Source organism: Numenius arquata, chromosome 16 (genome assembly GCF_964106895.1).
Source record: "Numenius arquata chromosome 16, bNumArq3.hap1.1, whole genome shotgun sequence".
NCBI lineage: Eukaryota > Metazoa > Chordata > Aves > Charadriiformes > Scolopacidae > Numenius > Numenius arquata.
Genome location: NC_133591.1, coordinates 822,764 through 836,803, shown reverse-complemented (window position 1 = coordinate 836,803; position 14,040 = coordinate 822,764). Strand labels below are relative to the sequence as shown.

Genomic DNA, 14,040 nt, shown 5'->3' with positions numbered 1-14,040 from the left:
GGAAACATGTTTGCCTGCGCTATCGCCATGTTCCAGCTGAAATCCGGTGCAACTGGAGGTGACTGTCAAAGAGCTCATGCGCTGTGCTCGACCCTGAGAGGCCACCGAGCAGCAACTGAAAGGAGCTAAGAAGCAAGATTCCCAGAAAGAACTATGGCAAGTATTGAAACCTGGTAAGAGTATGTTCCTCTTCATTTCACCTAAGAACTGCTTTTGCGAAAGACAACTATAGCTAGAACCTATTTCATATCCTTTTATTTTATGCATTTGAACTGACAAAGCAGAATGTTCAGATTCCCAGTGAATTATATTGCCAAATAAATAAGGTTCCACTTAAATGCCTGCTTCAAATCTTTCAACATCATTCCGCTACCAAATGCTGAACCAAAAACTAAGTACATATGAAAACTGAGCCTGAAGCACACTGCTGAAAGATCAAATACAGTTTCTTTTATAAAAAGTAGCAGCTCCACAAACATTACTATCAGATCAAAATCCTTCACAAAGTCCGTGCAGCCACAGAAACAGAGAAGTGGTAAAACCAGGATAAGCAGCCGTATCCCCACTTTGTTATTTCCCTACCAGTTCCTCCCATTTGCCCATGTCATCTCCTCAGAGCATCTGCAGAGGAACAAACCAGAAGCTCAAGAGCCTGGACAGGATTTCTCCCAGCAAAATCTAGAGGTCCTTCTTACCTCAATGAATGAATTCCCCCCACACACACCTCAGTTCATCACGAAGCTGGTCACTTTTGTATAAATACCTCTCTCCCCCTTCAGTGAAAATGTTTGTCCGCATTGCAGACAAGGTTCAAACAGTCACAAATGTCCCCACTTGAAACTTCCCCAGATACGGAGGGTTTATTCCATCTCTTGGGCAAGTTTTCTTTTAAGTGTAACTGGTAAAGCACAGCAGGCTTCAGTGAAGATTTCCCACCGCACACTTCCCGAAGATGAGGTCCTTGGTCCTTATCCTATTTCATTCACCCCTCTTCAGTCTGAATTTCCTTTGTATTTGGCTTTGACACTGTAGGGGTTGCATTGTTCTCCTGAACAATTGTTAGACCTACCCTTCTCTTCAGCCGCTCTCTCTCCTTCAGCGTCAGCGTGTCAGCCTTGGCAATCACAGGGACAATGTTCACTTTTCCATGAAGAGCCTTCATGAATTCTACATCTAAAGGTTTCAGCCTGCCAACAAGTGGAAAAAAAATAGAGAAAAAAAAGGCGTGGGCTTTTGTTTTGTTGTTTCTTAACAGACCAAATGTATTAAAATTTATTTTATTTCAAGTATCTACATAAATAGTATTTCCAGAATAAATTAAGTCAGAGCACTTGCTTATCAGCTTGGTTGTGTAAAGGTTGAATTGCAATTAAAATTGCCACTATAAGATTATTTGGATATTATAAGCTTTTATGTTTCTGCATGATAACAACATAATACTGACTGCTTCAAAACAGTATTAAATGCCAAAAAGGGGACAAATCAGAGGAGAGCATTAATCCCCAAAGACCATTTTAATTGCACTGGCTAACTGACAGCGTAGGAAGTAACTCAATTAAAGTTAAGTTTCCAGTTCAAGTAATGAACAGACTTATGAACACAATATAACACCCTAAAATAGAAGGGCTCAAGAGCTTTTTCTTACCCATGGCCAAAGGGCGAGATGAAGTAAAAACAGCAATGGACTCTGTTGTCTATAATGTGGCGCCTGTTCAGACCGCTCTCATCATGGAGGTACCTCTCAAACTGGTTGTCAATGTACTGGATTATTGTTTTGAAGCTGTGGTGTGGGAGGGGGAGGAAAAAGAGAGGCATCTTACATCAGCTTTAAAATGATAAAAAAAGAATTACAAAAAGATAAGAACATAATGAGAATTACGCTTTTATTAAGAACACTTCTGTTACAAAAATTCAATTTCCTTGCATTGTACCTACTACTGAGGAAACATATTTTGATAACACAAAAAGATATTTTCACAGCAAGCACCAAGTGTCTATTTACACCTAGAGCTACGTTCAAGTGTTACTCCGGCCACTGGATAAAAAGTTCAAGTGCAAGCTCAGAAAAAAAGCACTCAGTGTGCTGAGACAACACAGACAGGAACAGAAGATTGAGGATTTTTCTGCTTTTTTTCTGGGGGCAGGGAGTGGGGATTTGTTTTTAAACCAGCTGACAAATGACATATCCCGGACATCCTCTTGATTTACAGCCCTGACCCTAGAGCTAGGTTTCTATAGCTACCTATGAAAATCCTGGTATTCTGGTCTGTTTGAATTAAGGACAAATACATTTGCAAGTCATGCACTAAAGCATCACATGATTTATTAAGCTATTTTTGTTACCTTACAGAATCCTTTTCTGTTGGCAAAGAAAAATAATTCCTACTTAGTTCAAGGCAATTTAAAATATGCCCTGCAAAGAAGTAAAGGAACACAAAATTTGATCATATAGATTAATCAGATACACAGAGCAGTGATTCGAGAGAGAAAAGAAAACACAATGCACTACTAAGAAGATATTCCAGAGCACATAGACACCTGCAAACAACATTAATATAAAAGGACACTTTATATTAAGTACCACAGGGAAAGGGAAATGAACACACTGATGAAGATAAGATTAGGCAGATGCTTGTGTCAGGAACACATCTTAAACTGCTTGGGGAAAAACTGAGCAGAAAGCTTAACTTGGAAAATAGTATTTCTTTTGCTGAGAAAGTGACATTTGACAGAGAAATTTAATGATGAAACAGACAAGAGAATGCCAAAAAAAAAAAAAAAAGAATTAGTAATCTGGAAAATGAACACACAGAATGACGGCAAATGCTGTGCCAGGCAGCACGGTTCAGCCCTGGGCTGGTGGCTGTAATGACGGTAATGGGACAGAGTAACAAGACTGATGGAAGAGAACCTGGAGGGAATTGGATTGGCCAAGGCCGAGTAAGCTTTTGGAGCCAGAGGAACAGCCCCACAGCAGAATATATATACACACATTTGTATCTTTGCAAGACTTGCGCCGTTCTAAGTCATACTACAGAAGACCACACAGCAAAACAGGGGATTTACTGGGTTTTGATCTCAGTGCTGCTCAACTCTTTTAAGAGCCAGCAGCTTAATGCCTAAATGTGTTGGAAAAGGACAGCATGTTTTATGTTCCTGTTGCTCTCAGCTGGTGAAAGGTAACGAGACTGAAGACACACAAATATTAGGACAGAAACCAAGCACAAACAATGGGAAAGTAACTATCACACATTTATCTGGCAACACAATTAGTTTACGTGCTGTTTTCTAGCTCTAACAGCTCTAATTTTCCCTCTAGCTATGGCGTTAGTGTCCTGTACCTCCCCGCTTCCGGGAAACACCTGGCTGACACCACGGCGCTGACATTACCGAGGAGATAGCACATCCTGTATGAACACCAAACAACACCACCGGGTTTAAGCCCATCAGGGGAAAACAAACATAATTACCAAGCTGCCAAAAAGCACAAAATACAGCTTAACATAAGTCTGTTAGAAAAGTAAGTTAGCAGCAGCCAGAACGCCAGGATCAAAGAACGGCCTGCAGCACTGCAACCCAGATCAGCAAGTTAACAAATTCATCTGTAGACTGGTTTTGTCAAAACCACCTTTTTGATGCCAGATTTGATCCCAAATCCATGCATGAAGCAATTTCTCTTTCTTCCTCTCATCAGATCCCTTCTGTCTGCTGAAGGATGTTACCTTAAAGACACGCTTCTCTCATGATCCCAAAGCCCTTACGTACGGAAGAACCACCGCGTGCTGCAAAGCTCCCAGCACACAGAGCTTTGCTGTTCTCCAAACACCCCCCTGAACCGATGCCAAGAGCATTCCCAGCCACAGTCTGAATCTAGAATCCAGAACTCCAGCTGGCACTAAAACTTCACACACAATTTAAAAAATTATCCCTATAGTTAATTGTGGTCAGCATCCACCTTTTCTTACAGGCTGTTTTAAGTACAACAGTGTTTGGGAAACAAAAAACAATCTATTTTAGAGAATGCGTTGTACAAAAACTATAACAACTCCTTTGCCAATCCAACACTGTTATTCTTCCAGTCCAGGAGACCCCTTGGACAAACTCCTGACAACATATAATCCTTACTAGCACTTCTGCCATGGAAAATACACAGAAATTGACCCCAGCTCCCATTCTTGAAAGTCAAACTGTAAAATTAAGCACTCTCATCAATGCAAAGGCAGAAACCAAAAGCCATTAGGAAACCTACTCAGGACAAACACATTTGAAACAGCATCAGCAACTGCTGCCTCCTGGGAACATCGTGCCCCTTTGATTTGCCTCTGCTTGAAAATAACCTCAGTAAAATTCACCACTCTGAAAAGCCGGTAGTCTGCACAAACTGCAGCTTTCCCCAAAAAAAGGCTTTATGAAACTCGAACCAAGATCAGCACCATCTACCGGTTAACCTTAACTGCAGAAAATGCTCCTGAGCACAAAGCTAAGCTCAAGAACATGAACTCGCTGCTTCCTCTGAGCTACCGAGGATGAGGACGGGAGGCTGCTGCACCACGCTTGCCTAGTGCGGCTTGGAACAAAGACCTGTCCATCCCAGCCCCGGGACATCCTGTAAAAACCAACAGACTTTGGCAAAATGACGCTTGTCATGGCTCAAACAGTCTTTTTACGTGACATAAGAAAATGGGACTAGAGAGAGAAACAATTAAAATTAACTGTATCTTTTCATTCTGTAGTATGTAAGTACTATTTGTTCCCATCATGTATTTTGATGTTTAAGATTTGTCACAGAAAACTAAGTATAAACCAGTGAACTGTTCTACTGGCTCTGAATCATCACGGAATGACTCTATTTATCAAGGCTCCAAAAAGAAAGGGGGAAAATCCAAACACGTAGGTCTCTAAGAAACATTTTAGCAGAATAAACAAAGGGCATTAGAACACAATCAACAGGAAGAGCCCTGTGTAACACAATGCACGGGCTGCAGGGCTCCTCGCTCCAGCGGAAGGAAGCTCTAGTCAACAGTGCACAAAATAAGCAAGGCCATGCTGCACTCCAGAAAGATGCCTCAGAGTTACTCTAAAAGTTCAATTATTTTTAACTTAAGAAGGTAGGAAAACCAGGAGGAAAATAAAAATAAAAATCCCACTACAGCTTCACTTCCAAACTTTCAGTCAGTGTATCATGACTTTACTGCCTTCATTTTTGCCGTGTTCCTGCCGTACACCTTGGAAAGTAAAGGAAAACCATGTCTGATAATGTTCTTCACAATGCTCCAGATAACCCAGCGTTCTGACAAGAAAAAATTACAAAACATTCTATTAGCACTACAGATGTTTATTTTATTAGCTATTTGCCTCTTTCCTGACCTTTACCTTATACTGATAGACTCAAATCAACCAGTACTAGCTTTATGCTCCCCTTCTCTGCACAGTGACAGTGTTTGCCCCAGGGTCACCACTACAAAAAAGTGTCAACAAAAGTTAATGGCAAAGCAAAATAAATACCGTTAGCACTTCTTACAAGACAACCACATGAAAATTCAAAGTTTAGCTTCTAGTTGCACTGGAATAATTCAGGCACCCTAGTAAGCATGTTAATATATCTCATCTCTATTTGAAAAACATTATCCCAGGATCAGTCTTCCACAGTTAAAGAAAAGTACATCACGATGATGATTTGGAAATTACATTTATGAACAAACTTACTAATTCTAATTTTGTTACAAACTGCCCAGTTCCTTCATAGCTACTTTACCATTTTCTTTCTTCATAAGCTTTATGCTAAAGCAACTATGTACATTGTTCAGCGTATCCACAGACAATTATTTCAGCCCTTAAAGATTATCAGCGACATTTAGGCCAGAGAGAGCTACGTAGTAACTCCATCACTAAAAAAAAAATGCAGTTCTATCCAAATTGCTAATAGTACATATAAAGGACAGAACGAAAAGTATTGTCTTAAAAACAGGGAAACTGGATGGGCCAGAGACACAGAAAGACAAAGACAGAATTTCCCTTCACCAGAATTCTGCCCCATTGGAGACAGACAGACCCACCGACCGAGCCGTGTTTATAAGACACAGACCAGACCAAGCAGAGCGGCATTTACACACGTACCAGTCCTGGCTGTTAATGGCATCTCCATATCCTGGTGTGTCAACCACTGTTAAACGCAGTTTCACCCCTCGCTCCTCTATCTCTACTGTAGAAGCTTCAATTTGAACAGTTCTCTCTATTTTCTCTAAAATAAAGGAACATTGTGATTATTATTAGGCCTATCAATTGCTGCAGAAATCCCTGCAGGAGAGAGCAACAGGGGAGGAAAGGCAATCTGAAGTGTACTGTAACCTACATCACAAAATATTTTAAAGAAAAATAACAAAACTGGCTAGTCAAAATTTAACACCACATTTTTATAAATAAACAAGAAGCAATGAACTAAAAAAGGGCGATTTACTCATGACAATATGCAAAAATAAAGTTATAACACTCAGAAGCATGCTAGATCCTTTATCAAAAGGCATTTACACTTCTAACCAGGATTTAAGGCATTAAAAGCAAATAATATTAGAGGAAATGGGGATTAAAGCAACCCCAAATTTAGGTATGGGGAGGTTGTTTCTTTAATAACAATTGATGAAGAAACAACAAAAGCTGTGGGAAGGAAACAGAAATAAGAAAATGACAGCTCAAAAATATATAATTTGGAGGATTAAAATACATCTAGACAGCGTGAAGAAAGGGTCTCACGAGTGAAGTTCTCAGAATGAAGCAAAGTTAACTGGAAGAACATGAAATTTCATAGGGTGTGGGCTGGAGGAACTGCAAAACCACATTTACCTGCAGCTCCAGGAATATAACGTTCTGGATAAAGATCAGTCAGGAACAGACTGTTAATTAAAGTGGATTTTCCCAAGCCAGACTCACCTACAAACAAAATAATTCAGATTATTAAGCATATACACTTTTTTTCTCCAGGCTTTTTAAGGCACCTCCTCTTTCCCCAAGCCCACATTATGGAGGAAAAATAATTTGTTCATCAGGATCCACCCTAGTTTTTGAGATAAAAACATCAAAGGCTCAGCTAAGCACTTTAAAACACAGGAAAAACAAGCCTCTAGTGCTTTTATAAATGTTACACAAAAATGCTAAGTTTACTGTAATAGATTTCATAATAAAAGCTGAAAGGTCATACAGCACTGACTATAGATCTAGAGATAGTTAGGTTGCTTCAGGGAAACAAAAGCTTTTTTTTCATGTAAACTTACAAAATCGGGAGCTGTAACTCTCTTGTTGAAAATTTCTGAGAGCTGTGAGGTTTTCCTAAGCTAGAAATTGAACGTGGAACACTGTTAGGAGGGGGAAGGAATAAAGCAATCCCAAACTAACAGCTGAGCTTTGCACACTTATAGTTAGGCTACATATGTCCTATGAAACATGAAACAGAAAATCATAGAAAATTATTCAAAAGTCACCAAAGTTCCATAATTCTAGAACTTCAGGTCATACACATTTAGTCCTACATCAAAGTACTAAAGCTAAACCTGTAAATGCACTTACTAAATCTGGATTTCAAAAAGTCACTTTTTCCTAACCCAAGGAATCAAAGGAGTCAGGATTTAGAACAATTGGCCATGTTATTTCAGATGGTACTGACCTAATCTTAAGAGATGGAGACATATCTGTATTTACCATCACAAACTACGCAAAATAAAAAACCTCTACACTTATCACAAATTACCTATTTATTTTACAGACATTGCTGAACGCTCTGTCACTAAATAACCCCAAAGGGCACTACAGGGCACAGAGGATAAGAAGGAAGCATTATACATCTCTTCTCAGTTTCACTTTTCAATAACATGGAATTTCAAGGTAACTGCTACAAAACGGTGATAGTACCGTGGGCTCCCTTTGCACTTGTGTGACATTACACTGATCCAACCCAAGCACAATTCATCATGTCACTTAAACCAACTCTGTGCCTAAGGGACTTTCCACCAAAGAGTCCTACAGGTGCTCATTCCCAGAACAGGCAGATGAAAAGTTTAGTTTTAACACCGGAGTGAGTCAGTGCAGAACAGCAGGAAACACAATGGCATCACCATCTCGACAGCCAGATATTCACCGTGTGCGCTCATGCCTTCAGCTGAGGAAACGGGCGTCAAAGAAACAGTAAGGAACCATCCCCATCATCTGATGGTGAGTCAGGAACACAAGAATGTCCTGTTGGCTCAAAGTCATCACCTTAAATCACTACAAATACTCCCTCCTACCAAACATGACAAAATAGTAAGAGATTTAATTGGAGAGTGTAGAGAGGTTCAAAGCTTTTCCTTCTGTGTAACAGCCAAATGCTAAGTGTATATGTCAATTTTTTTTGTTGTTGTTTAACCGTCAGAAAGACTTAAACAAGTCACTTACCGACCACCATCAGTGTGAATTCAAAGCCCTTCTTCACAGATTTCCTGTGAACCTGGTTGGGCAGGTTAGCGAACCCCACATAGCCTGCCGAGTCGGAAAACTGCCGAGAAAACAGAAGTTGAGTATAAAAAGATCCCCTTCCCCCTGACAAGCTGAAGCAGAGTTCAGTTGATCCCATACAACAAAGCCCAGAGGTATATAAAGGACATGGAAAAACAGAGCATAAAACAACTTGTTTACTGCTATAGCAAGGCAGACCTTGAAACAGGCCCATTTACCCAGCAGTCTGATATAAATAGAAATTTGATAAGTACCTTGGGCTACACAAAAACAAAAATCTCTCCATAATAGCCTGCAAGCTTACAAGAACACACTATTACAAATCTTAAGCTGTAAACATAGCTAAAAATCCCAAAGGTCAAAAATATCTGTCCAAATTTGGTACCTGCTGCTACTATCTTCTATAAAACTAAATAAATAATGTATACATTGATATGTAGAAGAACACCACTGTATAGTAATGCAGAGATCACCAAGATGCAATCGCAGAGATTTATCTCCTGCTTGTTAAGCAGTTCACCCATCTTCCCAATGTTTAACTTCTAATACAAAAGCAGGAAAAAGAAACATGCCTGAAAAACTTCTCAAAGAGCTCTGGGCTATAAAAAGGGCAGTCTCTGTTCCCCATCTGTTATCCACGGACTGAGAACCTAACAGGAGCCTCAACTAGAACTGCAGCCACTGGATTGAGGGACCTATGGGCCAGCTGGAACCAAGCGCTTCCTTCCCAGAGGGGCTGATAAGGACAACAGTTTTTACACAATACCATCCTTCCAGTGGGGCAGGGGGGATACAGGGGAAATCACTTGAAAGGCAATTAGTTATTTATTAACAAGCCTTTTAAAACCCACCCAGATGGGCAAAAACATTAGAAATCAAGGTTTGTCAAATGAAATTTCCTTCAGTAAAGGCACTATTCAAAACGTGTAAGCAAACACAGGATGTCCGGCGAACATCCGAAAGCCTATTCCCAGACTCAGGTGTGAGCTCTGTTTCTACTGAACAGTTCCCTCTGAGCAGCGCATCCAAAGCAATAAGGCACCATCCAGTCACTATTTTACCACGTCAGAAAAACCACCTGTATTTTCAGTAGTTGAAGAGATTCTAAACAAAATTTGGGCTATGCAGCCATCTCTTTACCTTTACTTTTTCACCTGACTGAGACATGTTTCCTCACTCCAAGTTTCGGACACTGGAAAATAAAATCCATAGTACATGTTACTGACTTGAAGACTACATTCATTTTAATTTTGAATTGATCAATTGCATGTAATAATCACATTTTATTCTAGTAAATGAAATGTCACATAGTCAAAAATTACTGGAATAAACAAGCCATAATCTCAAAACCAGACTATTTCTTTTAAATATCTAAAAGTTTTAGAACAGAAAGATTCTTTTAAAACTCCAAATAGTAAAATTCAGTATGCTTAAAGATCTTGCATCCATCCTGTCTTTAAAGACGGAAAAATACCTCCCCAAAGCAATGCTGAGTATGCATGGTACTCTAGATGTAATTCTTTTTTTTTTTTTTTTGAGCTGATTCTGTAACTAGCTAATAAAACCTAAAATTTAAATATTCTGTTCCCAACCCCCTATAAGAATAGCATAAGGAGGTCCTTTTTCCTTCCATTTTTTACCCTTACCACTTATGAATTATATGCTTCTTAAAAATGGTTTATAAATAGGTGAATGTAATATAACTGTTGCCCAAAAAATGCTATTTGAGAATTATTAGCACATACAAAAATTCTCCCAAGAACAGACACCTCTGGGATGTCCAGGTGAAGGTTCTGACATTATTTTCAGTCACTTCCAAGTTCTGTGGCAGAAGGTGAACAGCACACCGAGCATCACAGAACCGTGGCACTCAGCTCACCCCACTACACATGAAACCTCACCCTCACCCAAAGGACTAGCAAAGAGGTTTGTTCCGTCATTTCAGACACCCGGGCTTGACAGGCCCTTGTCTTTTTTCCCCCTAGGGCGGTAGTTGTGCTATAGATCAGTTATCACGGCAGTAGCGACGCCCTTTGATTTGACCAACATGCGAGGGCTCATTCCAGCCTCCAACCAACACGCATTTCACATCCCTAAAGCCAGTCACAGCCCCACTGACAGCGGTAACTCATTGCTCTCTCCACATCTTGTTTTGACGTTCGGAAATCTCTGTTGTCACCTTTGTCTATAAAATCAGCAACATAATTTGAGAGTTCAGAAGAGATCATGAATGGTCTCTGCCTGAGTGCTAAGGCAGAGAGAGCGCCTGGCACGTTTCTCACAGTAACGCCGGATGAGAAGCCACCGGAGCAGCTGCCTGGTGTTAAAGGTGGGAAAAGGGGAACAGTTCAAATTTAAATACAGATGGCAAATTCTCCAATTACTTCTGCTCTAAACTGACAGTGTAGTCACATCCATTGTAGCACTACCCACGCTACCTGAGTGAAAAGCAGAAGAGTCAAAGTTGTCAACTGATTATGACTGTGATTCCGTGACACATCTGACTTCAAAATTAGTCAGTCATCTCAGAAAAAGCTAAATTTACAATAAATTCTTCCTGAAACATAACTTACATAGCGTGTTTCCTACCGAGCAAACCACATTCACCTTGTGCCTTACTCTGAGCAAAGAGCAGCTGAAGCTGCTCTGATCACAGCACGACTGCTGCGCCCGCTGGAATCGCTGCGTGCAGCAAGCGCCCAGTTACTTATGGCCCACTGTATTTTGCTGGAATAGAAACATGCTAATTAAAAGTTAGCTAAAAAAAAAAAAAAACAAACAAAAAACACCAAAACCAACCTGCTGTTCCACATCATCTAAATAAGTCACTGAGATTGAAATGAAATCTTGATTATTCAGCCCCAACACATTTTGCAATTCCTAATGCTGCCCTCATGAGGTTTCCTAGCAAAATACCGTACGTTACGTCTTCCTACGCAGCGCTTACAGCAGCGCTTACAAGGGGTGACTCGGCAGGGACCAGACCACACCACGCAGCACCCACTGCTGAGATCCTGAACTCCATCTGCCTGCAACTGGGTGTAACATCAGAACAACATGAAGCCGAGTGTCTTGACAACACCTGGATGGTCCCATATCTGGAAACTGACATGGTTCATTTTTCAGCAATTTTCCACAATAAAATTAAAAAACACGCACACAAAAAGAACCCCAAACAGAGCAAGCCACAGCTGTTGTGTTTTCTTTAGATTTTCAAAGGACTACTGCAGTCTGTGAGCTGAGCAAAGCAGCACATGCAGAGTATTTCCAGGAGGAAGGAAGAGATAAGATAGAATTGCATTAACTTGCCAAAAGCAGTGAAACTTTGTTATAGCCGTGGTCCCCCTTCGGCAGGCCCGGCAGGAAGGGGGGGTAGGAACCAGTGTAGGAACCTTCAAATGCGGGGCTGAATGCTGGATAACCTAACAAAGCGTGGCTTCGGATCCCAACAAACTCCCACCCTCACCCGCGTGCTGCCGGGCACTGGAAGGGAGCAGATCCCCCCCGAATTCAGTCACAGTCGCCTCCTCTGCAAATCCAGAGGCCGGGAACGTGCCCTCCCACCGCCTTCTGCTAAGAAAAGTATTCCAGGGAGAGAGAAAGAGAGGGGAAGGAAAATGGGTCATTTCCTTTGTTCCTGTCAGGATGCAAGAAGTAAACTGTGAGGAACAGGCAGACTGGGAGCTTCTTAATAGGAGCTAGCACAAAGAAAGCGCTATGAAATGGACAAAGAGCACTTCCATATAAGGACATTAAACAACATTCCAAAATAATCACTTTAGAGTGATCTCAACAACTATCTTTACAAGCAGAAGAGCCCTCCAGATTTATCAACCGAGACCTCTTTCTTTCCATCTGGGATTATAACTCTCATACTTTTTAAGAAGTATTTAGTAACGTACTAAAGACCCACAGAAAGCAGGAAAGGCTTGACTCGGTTTCCAAGTGCCGAAACGCTCTCAACACTAGCATTCTGAAGTCACGTTTTCAGACATAAAGCGGACAGAGAAACACCAAGAGGGTCTCAGTAAAATACCAATAATTGCAGTTTCTCACAAAAAGAGCTACAAAAACCACAAAAAAAAGTCAGAGTCAAGTACTGAGGCACATAAATAAATAGTTAAACAAACAAAAAAAAAGACTTAGAACTTCTCCAAGTGCCTTGCACACAGAGAAGCAAGGAAGTCATGTGAAAATTAAAAATGTCCTCACTGTATTCCAAACTGGATAGAGGGGAATTCAAAGACAAAGCAGTTAACTTTTTTTTTTTTGGTAGCTTATACTGTCAAACTCGTATGAATCACCCAGTTCTACCAAAGCACAGCGGGTCCAGCAGAGCCATTCATCACACGTCCTGGCCTCTGTGGCTGGGAGCCCCCTCCCACAGAGAGCATCGCCCCCTTGGTATCAACAGTCCCAGACTATTCCATCTGCTCATCAGAAACAGATGATCCCAACGTGAACAGTGAATACATTTCTGCAGAGCTCTGTATCACTTCCACCAGACACAGAGTTTAACAGCAAATGCAACAACAAAGAGCCCCAGCTACAGCACCTGCACCCTCCTGTGACTTCACAGCACACACAGGCACAGCAAAGGGAGGCAAAGGACTGAGCAAGAAAGAAGAATCGTGGATGTTCTTAACAGGAAAAGGAAAAGCAACGTGTGAATCTAGGAAAAGCAAACTAGGAAAAGCAATGCATGAATCTCGAGCTCTAAGCCTAAATATTTTATTTAAAGTTCCATTGCAATGTTAACATATTATTCCAGACAGCTTACTTTCTTACCGTTATTTCAATTAGTACAGTCACTTAAAAAAGCACAGAGGCAGGAGTGATACCATTCACACTAACGATGAGTCTCAGTGATGATGTGCTTCCTACCCAAGCACCTTTTGACAGGATTTTCCCAGTTACCCCATCAGAGAAAAATACTGCAAAATAGGCCTGTAAATGTCAAAAAACAGAGGCTTTTTTTTTTTTTTTTTTAACTAAAGAGCTAAACATAATAGCCACGACGACTCACAGGAAACAGGCAGCTCAGCCTCACACGCATGAAGCTTAACTGTAATTGTGTACATACAGCAACGCACGGCAAACAGGGACACGTTAGTACTTTAAACCACTTTAAACCACCCCCAAACCATGCTCAAGTCCCCCGGTACCATCCGGTCTCTAACCTGCACGTTAACAATTTAAGACCAAAAAAAAAAGAAATAACTAAAAAAGCGTTGGGCAGCGGTCCGTCGCCACACGGGGTGTGTGCCCTTCCCCGGGGCGCCGGGCCCCGCGCCTCCCCCGCACCCCGGGCCCGGCCCCGCCGGGGGCTGCGGGGCAGCGGCGGACGGGCCTGTCCGCGCCCCGCGGGCGGTGCCTGCCTCGCGTTAGAAACAAACACACCGCTGCGCACAGGGCCCGAGCGGGCATCGCGGGCTCTGCCCGCCTCACGCCCCACCGGCACCGGGCGGGGGGGCCGGGGCCAGGCCGCTGGGCCCTAATCGAGCACACGCCGCCGCGGGCCAGCTCCAGGGGTCGGGCCAGGCCGGTGCCGAGCGC

At 41.7% G+C, this 14,040-nt stretch overlaps 1 protein-coding gene across 3 annotated transcripts in view; it reads right to left on the bottom strand.

Annotated features, from left to right (window-relative positions):
* LOC141472317 (septin-2) overlaps nucleotides 1-14,040 on the bottom strand; it is a 32,637-nt gene that overhangs the window by 18,437 nt on the left and 160 nt on the right. For 2 of the 3 annotated variants that reach the window (XM_074159262.1, XM_074159263.1), the window contains exons 2-7: nucleotides 9,625-9,676; nucleotides 8,425-8,524; nucleotides 6,841-6,927; nucleotides 6,118-6,241; nucleotides 1,646-1,780; nucleotides 1,070-1,187 (exon numbers count right to left, since the gene is read on the bottom strand). In XM_074159262.1, coding sequence (XP_074015363.1) covers nucleotides 1,070-1,187; nucleotides 1,646-1,780; nucleotides 6,118-6,241; nucleotides 6,841-6,927; nucleotides 8,425-8,524; nucleotides 9,625-9,651 — 591 coding nt within the window. In that variant the 5' untranslated portion in view covers nucleotides 9,652-9,676. The remainder of the gene's footprint in view (nucleotides 1-1,069; nucleotides 1,188-1,645; nucleotides 1,781-6,117; nucleotides 6,242-6,840; nucleotides 6,928-8,424; nucleotides 8,525-9,624; nucleotides 9,677-14,040) is intronic. The other variant, XM_074159264.1, reaches the window with a different exon arrangement.